Source organism: Protopterus annectens, chromosome 14.part0 (assembly GCF_019279795.1).
Source record: "Protopterus annectens isolate FY-2018-M chromosome 14.part0, PAN1.0, whole genome shotgun sequence".
Lineage (NCBI taxonomy): Eukaryota > Metazoa > Chordata > Ceratodontiformes > Protopteridae > Protopterus > Protopterus annectens.
In genome coordinates this window covers 869,984,313-870,010,536 of record NC_056748.1, presented here as the reverse complement: position 1 = coordinate 870,010,536, position 26,224 = coordinate 869,984,313, and the positions used below count along the sequence as shown (strand labels likewise).

Sequence of the window (26,224 nt, the reverse complement as noted above, 5' to 3'; positions counted from 1 at the left end):
AGTGATTAAAAACAACATTAAATTGTATATAGTTGCATTTCCATGCCTATCATACTGATAACAACCCTGCTCACATGGAAATGTGTTTAATGTCCTTTCAGAAATAGAAACCCAGTAGTCAGCAGCTCACAGATTGTCTGCAGAACTTTCTTCTTTCAGTTGTAGTCCCACTCAGTTCGCCCTGCAGGCTCACTCTGCTCCCCTACCCCCAAATCCCACCCACCCCAGTACCTCTACATTTATACCTCACTAACCACACCCACCCCTATTCAGCTCCTATCACCACATCCCCCTCCATCCTCAGAGCTCCACCCCCTCCCACCACTAAATTCCATTCACCCTCAACACTCTCTCTCACCTATACCCCAACTACTCTATCTCAAATATAAACCCAAATTAACACCATGCCTTCCAAACCAACCTCACTTCTAATACAGTTTCTACTTCTTATCTCCATATCCTACTTAAACTATATTAACCAGACCTTTACATACTAATCACACACCATCTTTTCACATAACCACTCTAAAACTATGTAAAACATGCACAGGAAACTTGCCTCATAAGCCCTAGCCTAACACAGCCATGCTCTTCCCATTTACAATCATAGTAACCCCCAGCTCCACAACTCTCACTTTCTTCATTACAATCCCAATAAAACCAATAACCCACAAATCAGACTAAGCTACTTAAATATCTCTTCTCCTATATTCACCACTCCATCTCTGCCCTACTCTCTGGTGACATACACCCAAATCCTGGCCCCTCCTCCTCTCTCAGCTCAACCTCTTCATCCCATCCTACCAACTCATCAAGCAAGTCCCTCCACTTCACAGCACTAAATACACAGAGCATCTGTAACAAAATCCCCAACCTCCAAGCCTGGCTCCTTTATAACCAACCAGATATTCTACGTATCTCAGAAACCTGGCTTGAACCACATATAAAAGACTCAGAATTCACTCCATCCAACTACTGCAGGCTTCAAAAAGATAGAACTCATAAAAAGGGGAGGTGTAGCCCTACTCTACTCCTCATCCCTTGTAGTTACCCCATACTCCAAGGCTATTTCTAAATTTGGAAATGCAGAAGTGTTCCCATTCCTTCCACACCTAAACAAAAATACGCTTATCTGCATTGTGTCCCCTTACATCCCTCCTGGAGATAATATTCCAATCCTCGAATAAATCCTCTGCTGGCTCTCCACCAACATTACCAATGAAACCATTATCCTGGGTGATGTTATCAATTGGATATCAATCCAATCCTCAAAATATCAGTCTTTACAACTTCACCCAACTTATCAACTCTACAACTAGACCATCTAAAGACTTCCTCTCCGGAAGCACTGTAGACTGGATTCTATCCTCTCACCCCCAGCACATTAGTAAAAGCGGAACCATTCCAGACCCACTAGGGGATCATCTCCCCATTTTCGCCACCTGCCTCCCCTCCCTCCTACAACTAACACATGCATATTCTACTTCCTGGAACCTAAAAAACTTCAACCCCACTGCATTCTCTCATGCACTAAAAATAACAAATTGGAATCCATTAAAAACTCTCTCCCTAGACAGTGCTGTTGCATATTTTAATAAAACTTTTTTAAACCTGCTCAATTCCTTTGCACCCAAGAAAATAAAACACATAAAAAGCAACTCTGTCCCATGGCTAACTAAGACTACTTTACTTTCCATGCGGCTTTGTGACAAAGCCTGGAAATACTACCAAAAAACTAAAAATTCTATAGCCCTTAACGAATATAGATCTCTTTGCAACAAAGTAAAAAAACTTACTGTAGCAGACCGCAAAGCCTACTATTCCACACTTAAAGTCAACCATACCACAAATAATAAAACATTCTGGCATGGAATTTCATCTATACTCAATCCAGTGAAAAAAGAAAACCCTTGCCCCAACCCTTATGCCTCTGACTCAGAGCTAGTTACACCGTTCAATTCATTCTTTATCAACTCTATAGCCAAACTAATTACATCCTTCCCCAATTTCACCTCCATACTCCCCCCCCCCACTATTCCCTCTCTCACCTAATAAATCTACCCCTCAGCAGCCTCCCTTTTCCATAAACCCTATTCCCATCTCTTCCATAAAAACTTCTTCTAAACCTAAAGCCATGCTCCAATGCCCCTGACGACATTCCCTCCTACTTCCTAAAAATAGCTGCTGAAGCCATTGTCTTCCACATTACCATCTTAATAAATCGATCAATCTCTAAATGTCATGTTCCCATGCTCTGGAAAAAAGCTTTTGTCACCCTACTCCACAAAGGGGGTAACAACAATGATAGCTCAAACTTTCGACTGATCGCTATCCTAACCCCACTATCTAAGCTCCTTGAAAAATGTATTCATCAACAACTACTACCCTATCTCATAAACAACCACCTCCTCACTCCAACTCAGCACAGATTCCAGCCTAGCCACAGTACAACCACTGCCCTGCTTTCCTTCTTAAAAACTGGCCATTTTGTGTCTACCCTCCTTAGACCTTTCTAAAGCCTTTGACACCATCGCTCACAACCTTCGTCTTACTAAACTCTCTAAAATAAACCTATCCCTATCCTCCATCAATTGGTACACCAGCTACTTAGAAAATAGGCAACAGGCAGTCAAATGGAATAAATCTATTTCACCCTTCCAGCACACTGCTACAGATGTACCTCAAGGCTCAATTTTAGGTCCCCTACTATTTAATATTTTCATTAATGACTTCCCATCATGCCATCCCAAACGCAAACCTTATCCAATATGCAGACGATTCTACAATAATCTGCTCTGCCACATTTACCACCATATTAAGAAAACTAACTCAGGATGCCTTTTCCTCAACTGAACAATGGATGCTAGATAACCATCTTGCACTTAATACCACCAAGACCAAGCTTATATTCTCCCCTACTAAAACCACCACCCTTGACAAACATTCATTCCTCATTACTAGTCAAAATAACACTCCTCTAGAAATTGTCTCCTCTGCTAAATTACAAGGTGTCACTCTTTATGACCATTTAAAATTCGACTATCACATTCAATCAAATATTAAAAAAAAAAACACACAAAAAACTTGGCATGCTCTATCGTCACAACCGTTTCAGCTCTCCCCCAATGAGGCTTGTTCTTGCAACTACCTATCTCATCCCTTCCCTCCTATGTGGTGCTTCTGTCTTCACTAACCTGCAATCCTCCAAGTCAAAACTATCCTCCTGCTACTACAAAATCTCAAAACTCACCACAGGATACAAATCCACTACCCATCACTGTATACCTCTTCAACAACTCAATTGGCTTGAGCTACCACACTATCTCACATACATTCAGCTTATTCAAGTTCATAGGCTTATCTTCACCCCCTCCCTCTGCCCCTCACTTGCCCCTACCTTCCAAATGCATTTACCCAATAGACAGCTAAGATCAAGTTCTAAAATCTAATTGAACTCCACAAACCCACTCGTCCTCCAGGCAAACATTTCCTATCCTTTTCACTTGCTCGCCATTGGAACTCTCTTCCACCTCACATCCGTACAACCAAAAGTCTCACAGCTTTTAAAACTCTCCTCCATGCACACCTAACTTCAAAATGGGAATGCTCCTGTTCTCATCCCTCAGATTCCTTTCACTATAGTTAGCTCGACCTCTCTTTAGTAAGAATTAAATACTACACCATGATTTAAATAGTCTAACCAAATTGTATTACTGTACTTCTTCCAAATGTCAGCATTTGTTTTTATTATGTAACCTTGTACTTTTCTTTAGCTGACTCAGATTTTGAAATCTTGTTCTTTTTTTAACGGACTCAGATTTTTTAATGTTTGTATTCTGGTATCTTATTTGTATTTCTGGAACTTTTCTCCCCAGGACTCCATTGAAAATGGGTTCCTTGTGGCCCAATGGACTATCCTGACCAACAAACTGCAAATAATAATAATGAGGTGAAATAATGTATATGGATGGCATAAAATCAATGCAGTTATGCTTACCACAACCCCTTTGCATGCAAGCAAGGACCTATCAAATTACAACGCCATTAAAGCAGTGTGCTCCCAAGCAATTTCCCCATCACAATACAACACTATGAAAGCAATCTGTTTCCAAGCAAATATATCTATCACAACACTGACAACAAACTGTTTACCACCCAGTTCCTTCCATAGTGCAACACTGCTGTTAATGTGCTATACTTCAGCTCTGGAGTCATACGGTTTCTATTATTTTACCTTTTATAGAAACTTAAGTTTTATTGTTTACTTGTCAACATTTTAAATACTTATTAACAAAGAAGAAGTGGGATTGTCAGAGAGATGAAGAAAGTAGACAGGAGTATAAGGAGATGAGGTGCGTGGTAAACAGAGAGGTGGAGAAGGCTAAGGCATATGAAGAGTTGTATGAAAGGTTGGACACTAAGGAGGGAGAAAAGAACCTGTACCAATTGACTAGACAAAGGGACCAAGCTAGGAAAGATGTGCAGCAGGTAAAGGTGATAAAGGATAATGAGAGAAACATACTCACAAGCGAGGAGAGGGAAAGAGTACTTTGAGGGGTTGATGAATAAAGAGAATAAGAGGGAGAGAAGGTTGGATGATGTAGGGATAGTGAATGAGGAAGTACAATGGATTAGCAAGGAGGAAGTATGGATAGCTATGAAGAGAATGAAGAATGGAAAGGCTGTTGGCCCAGATGACATACCTGTGGAAGCATGGAGGTGTTTAGGTGAAATGGCAGTGGAGTTTTTACCCAGATTGTTTAATGAAATCTTAGAAAGTGAGTGGATGCCTGAGGAATGGAGAAAAAGTGTTTTGGTACCGATTTTTAAGAATAAGGGTGATATGCAGAGCTGTAGTAACTACAGAAGGATTAAATTGATCAGTCATAGCATGAAGTTATGGAAAAGAGTAGTGGAAGCTAGGTTAAGAAGGGACTTGATGATTAGTGATCAGCAGTATGGTTTCATGCCGGAAAAGAGCACTACAGATGCGATGTTTGCTCTCAGAGTGTTGATGGAGAAGTACAGAGAAGGTCAGAAGGAGTTGCATTGTGTTTTTGTAGACTTAGAGAAAGCATATGACAGGGTGCCTAGAGAGGAGTTGTGGTATTGTATGAGGAAGTCAGGAGTGTCAGAGAAGTATGTAAGAGTGGTACAGGATATGTACGAGGGTAGTGCGACAGCGGTGAGGTCTGCGGTGGGAGTGACGGATGCGTTTAAGGTGGAGTTACATCAAGGATCAGCTCTGAGCCCTTTCTTATTTGCATTGGTGATGGACAGGTCGACAGACGAGATCAGACAGGAGTCCCCGTGAACTATGATGTTTGCAGATGACATTGTGATCTGTAGTGAGAGTAGGGAACAGGTGGAGGAGACCCTGGAGAGATGGAGATATGCTCTAGAGAGAGAAGAGGAATGCAGGTCAGCAGGACTAAGACAGAATATATGTGTGTGAATGAGAGGGAGGATAGAGGAATGGTGAGGATGCAAGGAGTAGAGGTGGCGAAGGTGGATGAGTTTAAATACTCAGGGTCAATAGTTCAGTGTAACGGTGAGTATGGAAGAGAGGTGAAGAAGAGAGTACAGGCAGGATGGAGTGGGTGGAGAAGAGTGTCAGGAGTGATTTGTGATAGACGAGTACCTGTAAGAGTGAAAGGGAACGTCTGCAAGAGGGTAGTGAGATCAGCTATGTTATATGGGTTGGAGACAGTGGCATTGACAAAAAGGAAGGAGTTTGAGTTTCAGGAAAGTAAATAATGTGGGAAGAAATAGCCAGGGAATTGTTATGGCTAGGCTTGTATAGGCCCTAGGGCTGATAGCCTAGTACCAACCTATGAACTGGATGTGGCAGAGTTAAAGACGTTAAGATTTGCACTGGGTGTAACTAGGCTGGACAGGATTAGGAATAAGTATATTGGAGGGTCAGCCCACGTTGGAAGGTCTGGAGACAAAACCAGAGAGGCAAGATTACGTTGGCTTGGACATGTGCTGAGGAGGGATGCTGAGTACATTGAGAAAAAGATGCTAGAGATGAAGCTACCAGCAAAAGAGGAAGGCCTAAGGTAAGGTTTATGGATGTGGTAAGAGAGGACATGCAGAAGGTTGGTGTGACAGAGCAAGATGCAAAGGACAGGAAAAAATGGAAACTGATGATCCACTGTGGGGACCCCTAACGGGAACAGCCGAAAGAAGATGATGATTAACATTAATTGTTGTTTAGTTACTACTGATGGTGTTTTCATTTTTAATTGGGTAAGGCATATTAGCACAAAATGAGTGTCGTGGAAGCATTGCTTAAACCAAAATTGTATTTATCGTTCGTGCAGGCAAACCTGTAGACAGTAACACCGATGAAGCTTAGATTACAGATTATTTCTCCTCCGGCTACCAAATCCAATAGCATAACAGCAGACGAGTCCTAGATATGCACGGCAGCTTTCATCACGTCCCCCGCCAGCAGACACTGCCAGGCACACACTTCATGGTGTTCTCTTCAAAAATAGATTAAATATACTTGTTTACAATCAAAAGCAAATGTGTGCATATAATTCATCAACCGTCCAAGCTATTACTCCTTGTAAAATCCGCACTAAAATTATTAGTTATGTGCATTGTTTTGCTGGCTTGACTCATTCTGGGTTTATACAGCTCATTGGTACCGTATTTTATTTACATTTGAAGATAGTCAACGCCCATGATTTGGCCATAATACTGCCCTCTCTCCCAAAATAAAAATTATTTATAGATTTACTACACTATAACTGCTTAGTTACCTCTAAAGTAGTAGTTAAGTGTCATCACACAGAGCAGCAATACTCTAAGGTGGTATCTGCATTCAAATTGGGAGCAAAAAATAGAAAACGTTCAGCTAACACATAGGAGTATAACCGGTTTCGAGACTTTTCTACAATATCTTGCAGAGTTTTAAAGCTGTTGTGAATAAATCGTTTAAATTTCTGTGCGCAAAACACAGTAAAAGAAAATAAAACAAGCAAACACAACAACGGTAACTTGCAGGAACAAACACAAGCTATATAAACCATGCCAACAGAAGGGTCACAGAGGGCTTAGACTAAAAGCTGCGTAGTTCAAAGAAAAAGGAACTCTTCACTATTACGAAGCCCTCGTAGTGACCACACGTCTGCCATCTAGCGTCTGAAGGCACAAACCTTGCAATTTCTGGAAATAGGCTGTATCAGGCTCTATGACGTACATGAGGACTGCTCATGCCTTTCCCTTATTGCTCCGCGAGTCTTCTCCTTTATGGCGATTGGCTGTTAGGAAGTTTTCACGTGAAGAGACTTTGCATTATTTCTGATAATTGGTAAGTGCGCAACATTTCTCGTTGCATTTGGGAAAGGATTGCAGACAAGGGTTGGGTTCGTTGGTTGCTGGGTGTGTGTTCTTCGACGGATGCAGGCAATCTTGGTATTACTGTAGTGGGATTTTCTATCCAACAGGTCTGCAGCTTCTCCATGCCCTACGATTTACAAAGGTAAGGGAAGGGCTGCAACAAAAAAAAAAGTTTTGAGTTCCCGCAGTTTAAGTTCTTTGAATGCTGCACCTCCAGATTATAAGCACATAATTCAATGCAATTAAAAATCAGTACACTATGTAGAAAAAAATGCAATAAGATAAAATTACTTTTTGAAACTATTAATATTCCCTTTAATTTGCATACTGCACGGCAGACTACATAAGTAACGGGTCACTGTAGTGAGCATGAACGTATGTATGCATTGAAGTTTGAGAAACTGATGAGCTGTGTTTTGCCTTTTTGGTTTTAAAAAGTCTATTTTATAATTTTATAGTTTCTTGTAAGTGCACCTTTGGGGGTTTATTTTAGAGTATTTGTGCGTCCCAAATATCCTTGACTACACTAAGTCGGTTACTCGAGTGATCATTGCAGTTGTGCTTGTGATTTCAGGAGAGTGCACCCCGTAAATTCAAAGGTGTAAAGACCCCCGCCCCTCCACAATGTCTTTCACACTTTCTTGATGGCAACTGCTACACGCATTTTGTTTAGTCCTGTCTGTATAGTAACGTAGAGGAAACACGTGTAGTAGTATAGATTGACCACATATTAAAAAATCGTAAGTCCTTTTCCTTCTGCTTCCAATATTTACAGCTTTTCATCCTACCAGTCATCAAGTCTTGTTTAAGTTTGCAGACTTGTCTAACTCGAGCGCTAATATACCTGATGAAATTTGCAAACACGGTGGCTGGGGCAATTTGTGCTTTGTGTAAACACAGAAAAAAGTATTTGTAGGTAGTGTGTACTGACGTTTAGAGTACTTGTGCAATGAAACTGTTTCAGATAAAACGCACGATACTTGTAAGAAGCTACGTTTTTACATTACTCTTAAAATGTTTAAACACTTAAGGATGTTGGAATGGTGCGGTCTTAATTTTAGTAAAATAGTATATAGTTTGCCTTACTGCATTGCTGAGATGCTACCTTTGTCTAAGTTTTAGGATATGCATACTCCTTTACGTGCGCTATTAATTTAATGGCTGTAAAATGTAAATGCCCACAGCTTTTTCTTTTTTTTTTCATGGTAAAGGCATACCTCTCAAGTGTACCTCATTACGGGGTCTTAAAAATTTCACGTTCCTCAAAATTCCACATTGAAAGACTCTGTCACACATTTAGTGTCAGGAAATTAAGTGAAATCCATTGTAAATATAAATCATATTAATTCATTAAAAGATCTTCTTCTTTATAAGTAAAACAAGCATATTTTAACCATCCTATGACCTTCCTAATTGAAATTGTTAGTAAAACATTGGTATGTGTTCCACACATTGCCCATTTGCTCCACATTATGAGGGCTAGTGTTCTTCATTTTGGAGATGGAAGGTTGAGAGCTAAACGTAACTCAAATATCACAAGTGTAGACTGAGCAACAGGGAGCAGAGTATTGATTTGTTAAAAATATGCTTTTTAACACTTGTTTCTTTGTGGCCTCGTTCATGTCTAGAACAACAAATGTCTTTATATTTCTAGTATTGACTATGCAGCAAGCTTGAATTCAGTTTATTTATCCCATTCACACCATGCTGATGATGGCAGTGAGAAATGCACTTTTGGTAAAAATAAAAAATTTCTCCATACCCGTGCTGGTGGTAGTTAAACTGCACAGAGCACCCAGGAGTGAACTCTATTATTGTTTACCTTTAACTGGCTGATAGTGGTTGTATATTGCAAACAACAATAATACAAGTTATTTGAGTTCCCCACCCCGTCACTTTCTTATGCTTATTTTTTGTTCCATACCTGTATCCTTCCTTTAATTGTATGATTTCCTCCATGATTCAGTATGTTTAAATAGAGGCAAAATTGATGCCTGTTAAATATGTCCAGTAGATTCACAGACTTTACTGTAATTATCAAAAGATGAAATGAGTTAAATGGGTGCCTTGAAACTAAGCCGTAGTGAGTATTTCGTTTTTTTTTTTTTTTTTTTTTTTTTTTTTTGTCAGTATTGCTTAAATAGGAGGCTTCTTCATATGTTTCTGTATGAAATGTCTGTTCACTGCTAAAATAAATGGTTTCAAGCTTGCTTGTCTTTACTATGTTTCACTTAATCTATTCGGAAGAGAGAAGTGGAATGCTATTTGTTTGCACTGCTTGTCTGAGTGTGCCACACCCCTTTTTAGGAGAGGACTTTCATGCCACGCCCCCCCTGGAGGTCAAAATTATTGTGCCCTGCCTTCTCCAGAGGTTTGAGGTATTGCAAGTTTAAACCTACATTATTAAGCACTGCATGTTTTGAAGAAGCCCCATAGTAAGTTGGAATCCAGCCTAAATTAAACTTTATTTTTCTTGGTTCTGGGATGTTACTTGCATGAATAAGGAAACCCTGAACTGTTTCAATGCTGTTGTGTCATCACTTGGAAAAAATTGTAAGCAATTTGGAAAGTCCAAACATTAAAACGATTCCCTAATATTTCCTTTTAGCAAATTGCCGATAGTTTCCTGGAGTTGTAATACACCTGACTGAAAAAGTGTAGTGGGGAGATTGTAAACACTCTGAATGCAGAGTAAAGAATGCTGCCTTGAACTAAAGGTGAAACATCGGAGGTAAGTTTAGTTTTCCTTTTCTCTGTCTCATTGGAAATGGTGTTCGGTCTGTCTCTATCTCCTGCACAGTGTAGGGTTGCAGTCCAAAGCAAAAGTGATGTAGTCAAAGCATGGTTGCTTTTCCAAGATGTAGGGAGTGGGTATTATCGGAGACTTCCTCAACTGCATGACACTTTTTTAGTCTGTCAGCTACATTATAACATTTAGTTAAAACAAACAAAAAAAAAATGGTTTATTTATATTACTGTACAAGTGTGTAAGCAGTTCTGGGACAATAAGTGAATATTTATGGAAGTGACGTCCAGTGTGCATTAATGTTGAAGCAGCTTGCCAGTGTAGCTTGAAACAAACATTTCTACTGGCACTGTATATACCTTTCATCAGCTCTGTCTCAAGTGGTGAAAATCTTATTGGAGATGTGCCCTTTCATTGCATGGTAGGGACACCATGTACCTGTACAATGAAGCAGTTTATCGCAGGCTGTGAGAAGCTCCCTCTGATATTAAAGAGCTTGTTGGAAACTACAGTTCAGCAGCAAATTTTGAGCAGGAGTAAGAAGTACCCTTTTTTAAATGGCTCTACATCCTTCTGATGGTTTTGTTTGCACATTTTTCATCAAGAAAGCCATATAATGTAGATGCACAGAGTTGCTTAGTTTTTTTTCCCCCCCCGGTGCATGAGTACATATACAGTCTACTGTGTTGGTGACTAATAATGGAATCCCTCTTAAAACTTGAGGGTATATCCAGTCTACACAGAAGACCGAAAAGAATCCAGTGACTTGTCTGATCCACTAACTTGGATTTGGTCAGCTACACACTGTTTTCAGGTGATGTCATTCCTAATATTTTTTGTTTTTCCACACGCGTGTTGCACATCACTGGTATGATAAGGTGGTTGCCATTGCCCTCAGAAGAATTTCCTTCTGTTGGTATACCATATTAGTCTACTTATTTTTGAGGTGATCATATGTAATATGTGGGGAATTTAGCTGCCCTCCCCACACACACTAATGGCACAGTGGTGCTTTATATTGAATTGCAGTTCTGAATTTACTCAACTTTGTTTGCTAAGTGTTTTGAGTCACATATTCCCCCTTTCACAGGCTGCATATTGTAAGGCTTTGAGAGACAGTCAGACAAAACCAAGAAGCACCAGTGAGTACTGTTTAAAAATGCGTTTATGCTGTGCAATACAATGATTTTTTTTTTGTGCTCCTCCAGTATGTTGCAGTATTTGACTCCATGTCTTGCCTTAATATTGAAAGACTCGAGCATAATCTTTATGATCACATCAGCTAAGCTAGCCACACACTGTACAGTGCTAAAAAAAACCCCACTAGCTCTCTTATTAAGATCACTTTAAGTATGCTGTTAAAAATTTGAGAGGGCTGATTTTGTTGCTTCATATTGTAGTGCTACTGTAGAATTGATGCATAAAGGGTGTATGGGGAGTGCAGGAAAGATTGGCCCTCACAAATCTGTATCCCCCCTTATGTTCACTAATGAAGTGGATAGGGAAAGCCATTTTTATGCTGCTTATAATTTGCAGAATATAGGGAAAGCCATTTTGATGCTGCTTTGCCACGTGATGCTAAGGGATGTAATCTTTAGTATGGTAGAGCTTTACCTTTTATTTGCGAGTGTGCTTGGTCTCTCCTTGCAGATGCTCCTCTTACATGGGGGAGGGGGGTTTATACACATTGTACTGTCACTTTTTATGAAGTGTGACGGTGGCTACTTGAGTTTTGGGTACAGTCTGACAATTTTAAACAGCTCCATAGACCCCTCTGGTTTAGGGGTAGGTAGTTTGTTTTAACCTGGGTATTATGAATTGTGTAAGGCTGCAGAATGTGCTTTCTACTTGTGCTGTCAGCCATTCTTATCCAGTGTGCTAATGTATGGTGTACTACAGAAACCATCAAATTTTGGTTAGCTTGGGGTATTTGGTTTTTTTGTATATGCAAATATGAGGATGGCTGAACAGCTCCATAGATCCATGGGCTCAAGCTTAATGCCAAGAAATGTATAGTTTTCCCCTTTGGAAAAAAACATGTACCCATGAATTACCACATGTGGCAGGACACTAAACATCTCAAGTGTGATGAGAGACTTGGGGACACAGGTGGACAGTGGTCTCACTTTTGATAACCGCATCGCCACAACAGTCGGTGATGAGGTGTGCCACAAATCCAAAGGGCTTTTCATCCAGAAAAAAGGAGGTCATTGTCCCACTGTACTCATCCCTCAGACCCATTATAGAGGTAGAATGCCCCATTTGGTATGTACCTCAAGAAATCTGCAACAGCTGGAAAGGCCACAGAAATACCTCACTAAAAGAATCGCAGGCCTAAAGCAGATGCCATATGCTGACCATTTAAAAAAAAAAAAAAAAAAAATTCCAGCTATACTCTGTGGCAAATAGTCTACTTTGAGGTAATCCCTGCTTAACATAAAAGCCCATGTCAAACCCTGATCTGTTGGACATGCTCCACTTAAAGAAATCTCAATCCCTCAGAGCCACATGCTCCAGGGATCTAAACCTTGTCATCACAATGAACAAAACATGCTGGAGGGATAGGTTCCTGACCCAGAGACTCCCCATACTCTAGAATAGACTGCCCATACATGTCAAGCAGAGTGCCTCATTGGCCCTCTTCAAAAGGAACCTTGATTGGATGGGAGATGGGAAAGTCACCCTGCTAGACAGGGGTCCAGAGAAGTAAATATTGTGCGAAGAAATATCCAGGGAATTGTGGCTAGGCTTGCATAGGCCCTAGGGCCGATAGCTTAGTACCGACCTATGCAGGTACTTGGAATAACCTGTATACAAAAGAGACCCTGAAAGAATAATTCCTCAAGTAAAATTTCATTACACTACAACTGTGTAAATTTTAATTACACTACAACTGTATTTTGAAGCTCAGCAAAGTGACCAAACACTTTTTCTGCCTTTGTGTACTCCATGAGCTGATTGGCTTGGAGTCTAAACTTTTTGCATTTGTGGTTTGTTTTTTTCTCTTGTGCAGTGAATTCTTCTGTTGCATGTTTTTACATGCTTCACCCAGCCTTCAGTTTTGAGATTTATTCTTCCATTCTTGCTCATTTTTGAAGTTTTGATATGGAGGGGCTCCTTTCTGACAAGGGACTTGTATTACAACTCCAGTCCATCTACAAATAAAAGTATCAAGTGTTTTTAAAATTCTCAAAGTAGGTTAAGTCTGTGACTGGCACCAACTTTGTAGTGCAGTGTCAAGTTTGAAATTTCTGGTCTGGAGTAGGGAAGGAATGTTAATAGATGGCTTTGAAGTGTGTTGTGACTGTATTGTCCAACAAAATTTCTTGCTTCTTGTATGTCTGTAAAAAGGAACTTAAGGCAGTCTTGAGTGCAGCCAAAGGTTAACCCCTTTCTTTCAGCTTTTGTTGGCATTCTTGAAATTTAATTGGTAATGCTACGTCCTAGACCTGACACACAACCCTAGACATTTCCTCCATATTGTATTGCGGCTTCAAAAAAGTGATCTTCGCAGTTCTTTTAATGACCTGGATAACTTGTGGCTGGCCTGTCAAGCCTGATTTGGTGCTGCTAATAATGAGTTATCTAGTTTCCTGCACTTGTGATTTGGTCTCTTCCTATAACAGTGGGTGGCCCAGGAGATCATTTGTTTGAGTAATAGAGGAATTGCTACAGTTTTCAGAGGTTTTTCTCCCCATAGAGAAATGTTTGTTTGGTCCTTTTCTGGCCAAATATGATGGAATATACAATATACTGGGGTAATGAAGGTTCCCAAGTAATCAAGCAGTGGAAACAGTGGAAAATTAAGTTCTGTTTAAGCGTATAAAAGTAGGTTTTGTTTGAAGCTTTAAATCCTGGAAGGAGACGTGAGCATTTAAACGGAGCAACTGATGTCAATTTTTTATCCTTTCCTCAACTAAGGGGATCTAATCTAATCCAACTTGGCCGTTGTACTAGCTTGTGGCCACCAAAGAACTCTTAAGCTCCTTCCCAACCCTCAATACACCATCTCCCAACATCCCTCGGATCTTGTTTGCTGCTTTAGCGTTTAGATGTGCTTGCCTTCAGTCCTCTAGTTTATTAAGTGAGGGAAGTCAGTTTTCCAAATTCCTTTTTTAAAGCGTTTCTTCTGTTTGCCTTGTATTTTGAGCATCACTTTTCTACCATTTTGGTAGGTCTATCTCCTTCCCTTTTACCCTTTAGTGTAAACCCTGTCGTTACAATTGTTGGTATTCTCAAGTCCTTTTGTTACCATTGCTTTTATTTTCATATTTTTCTTTGTCTAGAAAAAGTTTTCTTTAACTTTTCTCCTTAACTTGGCAAATGTCTGAGAAGGATCCAGCGGGTTTTAAAAAAAATGCAACGTGTGGACATAAGTTGCCTTTGTCTGATGCCCACACTTTTTGTGTATATTTAAGACTTGAACACTTGCATCAGGATTGCAGTATTTGTCGTGGGTTCAACACAGAGGTTTAGAAGACAGGAAAAATTAAGCTGAGTTTTATAGGTATTGCTGCCTTATTTTCTGAAGCCTTTTCTGGGGTTGTCCCTCCAACAAAGACCCATCAAAAAGGTCATGGTCTTGGATTTGAAGCCCTTACCAAGAGCTACATGTTCAGTCTGGATCTGGTTCTTCTAGGGGGCTGTGTCTCCCTTTCTAAACAGGCACTCAATTGCTGTCCCTGGTATCCTGTTACTCCTCCAGGAGTCTTTAAGGAACTGGATGTGGAGAGGAGGATGAGAGTTTTTCACTGAGCAAATTCAGAGGGGAGTTCTTGCAGTTCCTACCCCTTTGCCATCGATCACTCCACCGATTAACATCTTTCTCTAATTCATCCTGTGGTTTTAGACCCCTCTGATCAGAACTTTCCAAGTCAGTCTGGTTCGAATCCAAAGAGAACATTGTGTTTGGATCGGACTACTGGTCTGAGGTGCACCAGCTCCGATATCTTTACAGCTGGGTAACTCTAAGCCGAAGCTTCCCGGTTGGTTCTAGGAGGATGAGGTCAACTTCTAGATTTTCGGAGCCATCTCTTCCTCATGTAGCTTTGGTACTGGATAGCTCTGGTCCAACTTCCACCTCAGGTGGATCGTTGGGGTGGAGGGAGGTGACAAGCCAGAAACTTGCTTTCTCATCTCTGTTGGCTTCCTTCTCTCTGGGGCAGTCTGCCTTTGAGTTGGTGAAGAAAGTGAGCGAGAGTTCTCAACTCCAGTAGGCCCTTCCCCCTCATATCCACCCACCACTACCCTGGTAATTTTGTACCATGATCCTCGACATGCCAGCCCAAAGCTTCAGTGTACCCAAAAGGTTATTTTGATCTGTTCTGATAATTCTCCAGATCACCACACTGAGGAGGTCCCTAGGAAGAGTTAAGTGCAAAGCACTTGGCCTCTCCTCATTCAGTCACTGAGGATACTGATTTCCCTGAAAGGGAGAGGTCCTCAACGACATCTCATTTGGAGGCATTCATGAGACCTAAAGCAAAAAGGTGGCTGGTATTCCCACAACCCTTCTGAGGAATCTGCATTTCTGGAAGCATTTTCTACTGGTCTATCTACCTTCTGGGTTGCTCTGTTGGCTGTCTTGCTTTTGTGTTTTTTTTTTTTAAATCTTCAAGTGGTCATGGAAGGAACCTGATACGATATGAGCCAATCCCAAAGAGATCCGATTCTGGCTCTACCAGTAGGCCAGCAATATTAGAGTAAAGCGATTCCAGTAGATGCCATGGTTGTGGCTATAGCTACAAAAAAGGAAGTTGCTAAACAGAGTTCCACTATCCATCCTCCTAATAGAAAAGTCAGGGGTGATAAATGCACTCCTAAATCTGTCTTCGTGACGTTTGCACTTAGATCGCTAAACTGCACATTTTACTACACTACAAAGAGATTTGATTAAAGAATTATCTAAGTCTCTCTTTCTGGAACTGCTGAGGCTCAATCTTGATTCATCTCTGTGGCTCCCTACAAGCTGTATCTTATTGTCCATGAGGTTTATCTCTCATGCTGCAGAAGGTGCCCCAGCACTGTAGGCTCAGGCATTTCCATGAGGGGGCATGCCTGAATGCACCTGTGACTTTTTTTTTGTGGAATCCTTCCAAGTCTTCATTTGTCAATGCTTCCATTGGCACTTTTTTGTTTTCTCCCACAGTAAAGGAGACACTCTGCAGGTGTGAGAGATGTAAAGACCCTGTCCACAGTGGATGTGTTGAACCCCCTCAAAGGACCTTTTTCTAGGGATCAAAGGAGAGGTTGAAAAATGTGGTTCTGAAAATCTCCGGGGCTTTCCAGGACATTTCCCCCAGAGGCAGGGTGGGAGCTATAATGGAAGGAAACACCCCTATAGCAGAGGAGGCCCACAAAACTGGAGGTTCAGAGATTCCTCTTCAGACGGACCCGTTCAATGCTCCTGAATGCCGGCCTGATTACCTACTTCTGGAGGCAGTTGAGTCTCCTCTCCTACCAGAAAGCCTGGCCAAATATGTCAAGACAGTTTGGTGCAGACAATATAGTTCCAGAGATTATACAATTCCCTTTTCCCTACATCCACCATTATCCAGAAAAATTCCCAATGTTCCACCCAATCAAAGGAAAGCAGTAGCACTAGAAATCCAAAAGCCACTAGAGAGTTAGAGGTCCCAGTCTCAGTGTATTGACAGTGTACATATTCTGGATTGTAATAGTTCAGTCCATTCTGTCCTTTTTGGGCAAGGAAGACTTGATGTGCTGAATAGATCTATCTCACAAAGATGAACAGATGATCCAGAATGTACTTGCACTTCTGGCTGGGAGCCAGTCCTCAGTTTAGATGACTGTCCTTTGGCCTCACCACAGTCTCCAGGGTGTTCAATTGCAAGGCAATGGTTGTAGCTCGCTTTGCAAGGATTCCAGGTATTTCCATATTTAGACTGGGTCATTACCACCATGACAAGGCATCAACTGATTGGATAGAAGCTCTAGATTAGATGTCGTAGACTTGTCCGCGTCTTGTTACAAGGTCATCCTTTCATCCTCCCTCAGCCTGATGCCACAATGACCAGGGACACTTCCCAGATTGGGTTGGGGGGCACTTCTTGGGGAAATTTGTCCAAGGCTGTTGGCTCCTGTAGAAGCCAACCTACATGTCAATGCTCTGAAGATGAGAGCAGTGTCCCTATTGCTGCAGGAATTCCAGGACACACACTTTCTTTTGGAACATTTGCAGTCCAGACAACGTCAGTAGTCCGGTACATCAACTAGCAAGGTGGGAGCAGGTCTTGCCGTTTGCGTCAAGCCCTTTGTATTGCAGTGTGACATCTTCCAACTGCTTTCTGATATTAATGCATGTTCTGGGGAAGGCAATGTGATAGCAGGCACACTGAGCAGGTCCATTTTACTACTTTTGAGTGGTTTCTCAATAACAGTGGAAATTTATTTTCAGTCAGTGGGGATAGCCTTGCTGTGATCTCTTTGCATCTCCCTAAACAAGTACAGCAGCTTCTTTGCTCTGAACTCCCCACCAGACAAATCAGAGGTATGCTCTGCTCCATAATTGGCACTCTGGTTTTCTGTGTGCTTATCCTCCAACTCTTAATTCCTAAACTTCTTCAGAAAGCAGCCTGGTTGAAAAGCAAAGTCCTCCTCCTTGCACATTACTGGGCTTGGCAGATTTGGTTTCCCTTTTGGGCTAGTCTACTGCACCCACCTAGAATTCTGGATCCAATTCCAGACCTTCTTTCTTGCCCAACAGGCTTGGTTCACCCAGAGATGTCTAGTCTCTAACGGAATGGTTTCTCCAATTCCCTTAATAGCAGGCAACCAATTCTTTCTTCCTCTGCTCATTCTATATTCATATTCACCTAAACCTAAGACACTCTACAGGTAAATGGAGAGGGTTTATTGATTGGGGAGAATAGAATCTGATAGACCCCATTCTCACCTCCTATTCATTCTGTTTTAAAAATGTTCCAGTTTGTTTGAGGGTACTAGTTCAACTTGCAGAAATATCTGTTGTGGGATTCCCTGGCTTTATCTAAACTTTACAAAGCTAAGACCCCTGTTTAAAGACCCCATGCTCCCATGGAATTTAAATTTGGTACTGCAAGCCTTTAATAGACTCTCACCCTTTGAACCTGCAATGTGAACTTGAATTTTGGACCTGAAATGCTGTCTTTACTAGCAATTACATCTGCTAGAAGAATTTCAGAACTTCAAGCATCTTTTAAGCCACCACATGCCCTAAGGATTGGGTCATGTTGCATACTAATGCTTCCTTACAAAGGTGGTATCAGAATTCGCCATTAACCAATTGCCATTTGTTTTTTTGTTTTCCCACAATATACAAATAAAGGGGGATATATGCTGCACTTGCTGGATTTTCATAGACAATTAAGTTTTCTCGACAGAACAAAAGAGATTAGAGAAGCCTATCCATTAGTTTCCTTTGCACATTATAAATTGTGTGAAATGCGTTACAAAGGTGACTCCTCTAGCGAGAAAATTTTCTCCTTTATCTGTAACTGAATCTCCCCTTACCAGAACCATTAAAGCATCTTCTGTATTCCAGTCTAGAGCATCTGTGGATGATGTATGTGCAGCGGCAACTTTGTCAAATCCTAATACCTTTATCACTCATTACAAAGTAGATTTGGTTTTGAGTGGAAGAGTAGCCTTTGGCTCAACCGTACTCTGGAATATCCTTACAGTTCACCCAGGAATCTAGGTAGCTGGGGACTCTGCCCTATTTGAGGAAGGGATGAAAATGGACCTCGGATAAAGAAGTTGTACTTAAGTACATTCCATCTATGTTGTGCATTTTCATTCTTCAACTCCCCACCCACCATCCCCCTCCATGTTCATAACTGACTTCTGGAAGAATGAGCTACTTCAGGGCACCTGTGTCCTTTGTGGTGATTACTTCCTGTCAAGCTGCAAATAGGATCTGAGGGATGTTGGGTGGGTGGGGGGGGGTGCAGTAAGGGTAGGGAAGGAGCTTTACGTTAATTGGTGGCCACGAGCTAGTAAGACGACAGTCTGATCCAGTCCCATTAGATGAGAAATAAAAATGGGACGACACAGATGGAACGTTATGGTAAGGACATAACTGTCTTCCTCAAATTTATGCATGCACAGCTGAAGTTATGTATTGTACTGAAATGAGAGCTGTAAAATATTTGCTTTTTGGCATATTTCCAATTGTTAGTATTTTTGTAATTCCCATTCAGCCCTACCAGCAAAAAATACTGTTAGTTGAACAAATATGCAAGTTGTTGGTTTGAAGAGTTTTTTAGTGGGGTTGGGTGGCATGCATGTAGACAGAACTCAGTGGTGCTCCTAACATACTTCTGTAGTATAAAATGTTTATTTCGTTATTTGGTCTGCTTTCGGCTGTATCTGCTTACTCTAAAATCACAGCTAGAGAGACTTTACTTTTAAAATCTAAATAGCTTTGGCATTGTACACAAATATGCTGCAGTATATATGAGAAGGTGAAAGCCTAGTACCCTGAAAAGTGTTCTTTCCAAAATTGTTGCTGGACAAGTTTTTCAACTAAAAGTGTGGTATTGCACTGAATGTGGTCCCGAGGTTGTGAAGTTGTGATTGTTGGGTATATTTGAAAAAGTTCCAGCCTAGTATTTGTCGTGAATTTTTTTGTAATGCATCTAGTGCAGGTTGTTTAGTGCACCACTTTACAATACATGTGTGTAAGCAAATATTGCTTGAGCGTTGGACTAAAACCTCAAAATGAAGGCATTGTTGAAGTTTGGCGGCTGCATCTCCAAAGCAGAAACATAACAGGTATGTAAATAGGTTAAGAGGTAGGAAAAAAAAACTGCTTCTGCTAGATTTTTAGAAGCAGATGCTAGCCCAACAATGTAGTGTGTGAACTTTTTTGTTCCCTTTGACCCTAAAAGGGGTGTGAAAGTATATTCTGACTTTAAAAGTCTCATGTAAAATACTAGAATTTTAAATGTTTATCTTCTATCTTTGCTGATTTATGGAACTCGTGAAACTATACAGCAGTTTGCCTCATTAACTGTTTCTTCTGTTTCAGTTTTTAGTTAAGTCACTCTAAAGTTGAAGACTGGTGTGGTTTGGTAATGTCAGTGGCTGTAGCCATGAGGATTTACTTTGCACATCCATCACCACCATTAAGGAATTTCTTGAGCTCCTATGAAATCAGAGAGGGAGGACTTGCAAATACAATAAAGCCACTAAGACCGTGTATCAGCTCAAAAGGTGAACCAGAATCTGACGGTGCTGAATGGGAAAGTTCAAAATGCAAAAACAAGAAAAAAGTCGTTTTTGCAGATTCAAAAGGATTATCCCTAACAGCCATCCATGTATTTTCTGAATTTGAAGAAAACTCTGAGCTTGGTCTCCAGTTTGCTATTGCTGACCTCGCAGATTCACCAGCTGGCCTGAAATTACATGATGAAAGGAACTTGATGCTTGGGTTTTCTCAGCCTTCGGCAGATTATTTGGAGTTCAGAAATCGTCTTCAGAGGAATTTTGTCTGCCTTGAAAATTGCACCCTTCAGGAAAAGTCAATAGCAGGCACAGTGAAAGTGAAAAATTTAAGTTTTGAAAAAACTGTTCAAGTCAGAATAACTTTTGATAGCTGGAAAAGCTACACAGATGTTGACTGTACATACATGAATAATGTGTATGGTGGTTCTGATAGCGATACTTTTTCATTTGTCATAGACCTTCCTGCTTTTGTTCCACCACATGAACATATTGAATTCTGCATTAGTTTCACCTGCAAAGATGGAGTACATTGGGACAACAATAATGGCTGTAACTATGTCATAGTCCCTTCAGAGTGGAAAACTAATGGTATTCAGGCCCCTGTTTCACCAGTGCATGAAATGCCATCCTACAAAAAGAGAGGTAAATCAGAGCAAGTAGATTTCGATCGGTATGGAAGTCCAAGAACATCCAGTGGACTGTTTCCAGAATGGCAAAGCTGGGACAGGATTGAGAATACTGCACCATACTGGTGAACTTGTCACTTGCCATTGCTACAGAATGGGTAACATTGACAAATTATACAGTTTAAATTTGCTCAACTTTATATGGACTTGGTTCTCTAAAAAGAGTATTGGGGTCATGTGTCCCCCTTTCTTGGGTTGCATATCCTACGACTTTGAGGGAGAGTCAAACAAAACCAAAAAGCACCAGTAAAAGTGCAGTTGAAAAAAAACTATTTGTAATGCAACATTTATGCTGTGCAATATAATGAATTTTGAGCTTTTTGTTTTGTGCTCCTCCAGTATGTTGCAGTATTTGACTCGCATTGTTTCCTTAATATGGACAGACTCGAGCCCGTCTGCATGATGATGTAAGCTGTCCACAAACTAAGCAGTGCTAAATAAGCACCCACTAGCTCTTAAGATCCCTGTAGTATGTGCTCTCAAAATTTGAGGGCTGTCTGAGCAATACATTGTTAGGGCATTTTTGATATAAATTCTGCTTTTCAGTAACTGCAGAATGCACCAGTGATCCTTCCTAAAGGAGAAGGAAGCATCTGCTCAACAGGGTGGAGTTTGGTCTCCAGTATTTTATGGATTACTGTAATGTGTTTACTGCAGTCATGTCAGTTTTGATGTGACATGTTTGTAATTTTGTGTTTTTTGTAGCAGATTTCTGTAGAAATGCCCACTTCAATAGTTTTGTCCTAAGTCAGTGGTGATAAAACTTATCACTAAAAGGGTATAATGTCTGGCCCAGTCAACAAATTGCCCTTTGAGTGAGGAGCACTTTAATTGCTGGAAAAGCACTGCACCTTTTTTAGTCAAAGTATGTTTGTGTGGCTCTTAACTACTTCAGGAGGCTGAGAACCTTTTGTAGTACTAATGTAATCTCAAGATTCATTTCTTTTGATGTATTAATTGCCAGAATCATCTTGACTGTAACGATGCTTTAAAAGGTTTTGGTACAAGAAAGCAGTACAGTTGTACACATTGGAAAAATGTTTCCATCGTATTTTAATTACATAATGTTATACAATGTAAAGATGGTTTGAGTTGCACCTTTTTTGGGCTTGATGCATCTAACATTCATAATCTTGCTGGAAGTAATTTTTTGCATTCTTTTCGTTTGGAAGATTTAAATATTTGCAAGTGTTTTGACAAGATGATTGTGACCTACTTCCCTGGCTTACAAGAAGCACTGGACTTTGATTTCTGCACCCTCCCCACCCCACACATGGCATGTCATTGTGCCTTTGCTACCATCTCAGTGCTTTTCACGGAATGTTGCACTGTGTTTCATTTTTTGGATTACTGTTACTTGACAAACTTGGTTTACTGGGGTAGGTCAATGTAAAAAAAAAAAAAAAATCTGGCAGAATTCAAGGCCACATATTCTCCCAATAACATTTTTCTCTATGGAGTTAGAGTAAAATTCTAGACTTGTTTTACAGGTTTTCTAGGGATCACAAAACCGCATGAGTGGCCTAGATGAGGGCAGACTGCTAATTAAGCAGAAGCAAGGTTTGATGACAAATTGATCTGAAGATCTCTTGGCAGTCCTGGATTGTATACATCTTTTGCATTATTTAACTTGGTGATCCATTTGCCTTCATTTTTAATATTTGTTGGTAAATGAACACGTCAAGATTAATCTTCAACCTTGGGCCTGTTTTAAAGCCACCCTTTAAAACCTCAAACTTGAATTGGTCTGGACAGTGTTAATGCTGCTTGGAGATGGTGCACTAACTTAAATCTGTGGCAAACTGGCAATGTTTTAAGAGCTTCCATTCTTAATCTTAATCCACCCCGAATGTGTTGCTATGTCTCTTGACTATGTAGAATCATACACCAAACTGACTTCGAAAACTGTTCTGCTTTTGCTGTAGCAGCCTATTAAAGGATTTGCTGTCTTTCTGCTGTACTTGTCTGCTAGAGCAATAGCAGCTCACTTTTTTTTTATTGAAGAATGTTAAACTTTAAGCATTAAGTTGTCTGAACTTTTATGTAATTGGTGTGTCACAATTTTGTCTTGGATATTGCCTTTTTAAAGTCTATTTGTTTTGTATTTATTAAGTATATATACAAAGTCCTTCATATTGAAGGTATATGGCTGTAGTGGTATTCCACCCCCCCCCCACCAAAAATAGAGAGAACCCCAGTGCCAGTTTTATTTTGTCTAGTTTTGCACTGCCACACTTTTCAGAAATTTGTATTAAGTTTTCTGTGAGTTGAGCATAGACGTTGCAGTCTGAGTTGTTACTAATGGATTTTCTTTTGACTCAGTTTTACTGATCTGGGTAAAATGTAGAGTATGAGGAGTGAGTAACACTTCTCCCTTTGTACAGTGAAATGAACTACAGAATCCTCTAGAACAATGTTGGCACTTTCCCAGTTTGGCTCGTATCCTTACACACGCTGTAGCAATCTTTACTGCAGGAAAGATTTCTGACAGAGGTATGTTGAAATGTTTTGTGTGCACTTAGGCAGTTTTGCATTTTAAATGCCTTCAAAACTGTAAATAAGATGGTTGCAAACTTGGTATTCAAAATTGTTTTGAAGTGCAACGAATGATGAATGTTGACGTATTTCACATCTATTTTTCTACTGTAATAAATGTTAATTTGTAATGGAAATGCACTTTGTAAAATTTAAAAATTGAATTGCAGAATAACCTGTAACTTTTTTATAAAACATTTATGAAGATTTTTTTTCCCAAAATTTTCAAAATGTAGCTAGCTGCTTCTGAATTGGAAAAGTGTTGCTGTTTTTACTGCTGAAAATAAATATAAATTTTAACCATAACTGCATTCTGTATTCTTGTGTCTTGGTCAGTCTGCAGTGAAAAGCTCTGTAGTGAAGTTAATATTTGTGCAAGTTTTAATGTTTTCAGAATGTGTGCGAGTGCCCCTTACAGTGCCTTGGATTATTTTAAATGTGCAGTAAGGAACATTGCGGACTAGAGTTCCACTGTGGCGACCCCTAACTGGGAAAAGCCGAAAGACACAACATTTCAAGTTTGAGACCACACATTCACCATATCTATAACAAGGCAAGTTAACATTGAGATCTGATAACAATCAGTTACTTGTGTTTTATTAAATTTAACACACTTTTACATGTTCATTTCCTTAACAGTTGTATGTCTTTGTCCCGAAAGTCTAGTGTAATATATAATTTTTTTGTCACAGAAGATGGAGGGGGCAATAGTGAATTGCTGAGTTTGGCTTTTTTTCCAAATTATAACACCCATTTCTGGTCCTGAGAAACATTGCAGAAAACAGAGGCATTAAGTGTACTCCCCAAGTTATGATTTTTGCTTTCTACAATTGTGTGTATAAAAGACACTGAATAAAAACACTTCCAAGTAAGCAGTATTAAGACTTAGGATAAATTAAACTCATCCCAGTATGATTCGAGTTATGTTTTTATAATTTTAGAACAGTTTATATATAGCTTTTATATTCCACACATTTGATTAAATGTGGGTAATATACTGTTTTTTTCCACTGTGGTGGTGTGTATTTCAGGATACTAAGTATTTGTCTTGCTACTTTGTAGCAGTGCCAAATGTTTACTGTTAATATGTTTTTAACGCTCTTTTTCTTAATATTTCATACTGTCTGAGCCTTCTGTGTTGTTTCTGAGACTTTACCAAAATAGTGAAAATAGGCATTTTCAGTATTTTGAAAGCTAGCTTTGCATTTCATGTTTGTACAGTTAGAATTTTTATTTCTTTGAATAGGCTAATAATGCCATTGTTGGGGCAAAAGAGGGAAAGACTATGGCCATACGTGACTTTTGTGATTTATCATGAGGGGGAAATCACTTCCAGGAAGTTCACCTTCCTCCCTAAACGCACAAAACACAGTTGACTATGCAGAATAGTTCACAAAAACCTTGGCTGGTTATTCATTTCTAAAGATAATTCATCTTAAATGGTCTAGATCTAAAAACATTAATACATTTTGCATTAACTAACATTAACTAACATCTTAAATGGATATATTCACTAACTGTTCACTGGCCACTATTAACAGGATGGTCCTTCAATTACCTTGAGAGACTACCTCACAATACCTGAAAGCAAGGAATCTACTAAACTTGCCATGTTACCCTCCTTTGCAGAAATTAAAAAAATAATGTCCCAAAGATGTACACAATGCCGTATGCACACAACAAACCTGCAGATGGATCAGGAGGTGAATGCTGGATAATGAAAATTCTGTCCAGCTACTCACTGCTACACAGTCTGTATTGGTAATAGAACTGCCCAAGAACAGGTTGGAGGAGTACTTCTCACAAGCAAGTCATTTTATAAAAATGTTGCATATCAAAACTAACTCCCCATAAGATGCCTCCTCAAAGAAGAAAGTGACAAAGATCAGTACTGCAGAACTAAACGAGGATGTGCATTTTGAGCCTCAAGAGCAGGTCAGTCCACCCAGGCATTTCTACTTGTATGTCTTGAGAGTGAAACTATGCCATTAGCAGTGTTTTTTTAGTTCTCAGTGTGCTAATAAAACTGACTGTTGTAGCCTTGTGTCTCCCCCCCCCCCCCCAGCTAGTGCAGTAATTCCACCTGTCCAATACAGTATACATTTAATTCGGATCTCTGATTTAAATTGACCAAGCAGCCCTCTCGGTGCTTTCTGCCTTAGTTTGCATCACTTGAGCCCCATCTGTTTATTTACACCTCTACATTCCCCTTCATTGCTAATGTATCACCCTACTGTACTCTGTGCACAAACTGGCTACTAATAAGCAAGTCAGTATGAAGAGACACTCCCAACCTTGGTGAACTTTGCTGTCTCTTCTCTCCTTCACTTTACAGGTAGAGTTTAAATTATTATCTCCTCTGAGGCCTTCACTGATTGCCCCTCTGGTTTCGCTGCATTCCACCTGGTTTGCACCCCTTGTGCTATCCCCTCCCACAATACTAAGTCTATATTAGAATCCTGCTGAGCACAGAGCCATCTTTAAATTTCTAGTCTCCCACCAGGATACAAGTGCTCTTCAGCAATTGAATTCTGCTTGCTGGTAAGCTATTAGACCTCGGGGAATTTTAGTGTTTTTAGCTAATTATTTGGATCTATACAACTAGTATTAATTTTTTCTGATTCTTGACTACTGATCTGCTTAACTGGTTGATTCTAACATTCAGCAACAGTGTTTT

General features: G+C 40.1%; 1 protein-coding gene across 3 annotated transcripts; it reads left to right on the top strand.

The window, feature by feature from the left end:
• The first annotated feature begins 7,241 nt into the window (after positions 1-7,241).
• Positions 7,242-23,853, top strand: PPP1R3C (protein phosphatase 1 regulatory subunit 3C). Of its 3 annotated transcripts, none has more exons than XM_044056652.1 (3): positions 7,242-7,324; positions 9,962-10,084; positions 20,130-23,853. In XM_044056652.1, exon 3 carries the CDS (start codon positions 20,176-20,178, stop codon positions 21,079-21,081), a length of 906 nt encoding a protein of 301 aa, XP_043912587.1. In that variant the 5' UTR covers positions 7,242-7,324; positions 9,962-10,084; positions 20,130-20,175; the 3' UTR covers positions 21,082-23,853. The 3 variants fall into 3 exon arrangements, with proteins under 3 accessions (XP_043912587.1, XP_043912585.1, XP_043912588.1); XM_044056650.1 differs by lacking the exon at positions 7,242-7,324 and adding an exon at positions 7,360-7,495; XM_044056653.1 differs by lacking the exons at positions 7,242-7,324; positions 9,962-10,084 and adding an exon at positions 7,360-7,495.
• The last annotated feature ends 2,371 nt before the right edge of the window (positions 23,854-26,224 follow it).

Coding starts and splice junctions, on each gene's coding strand:
- PPP1R3C (XM_044056652.1), top strand. CDS start 20,176: ATGTCAGTGGCTGTAGCCATGAGGATTTACTTTGCACATCCATCACCA.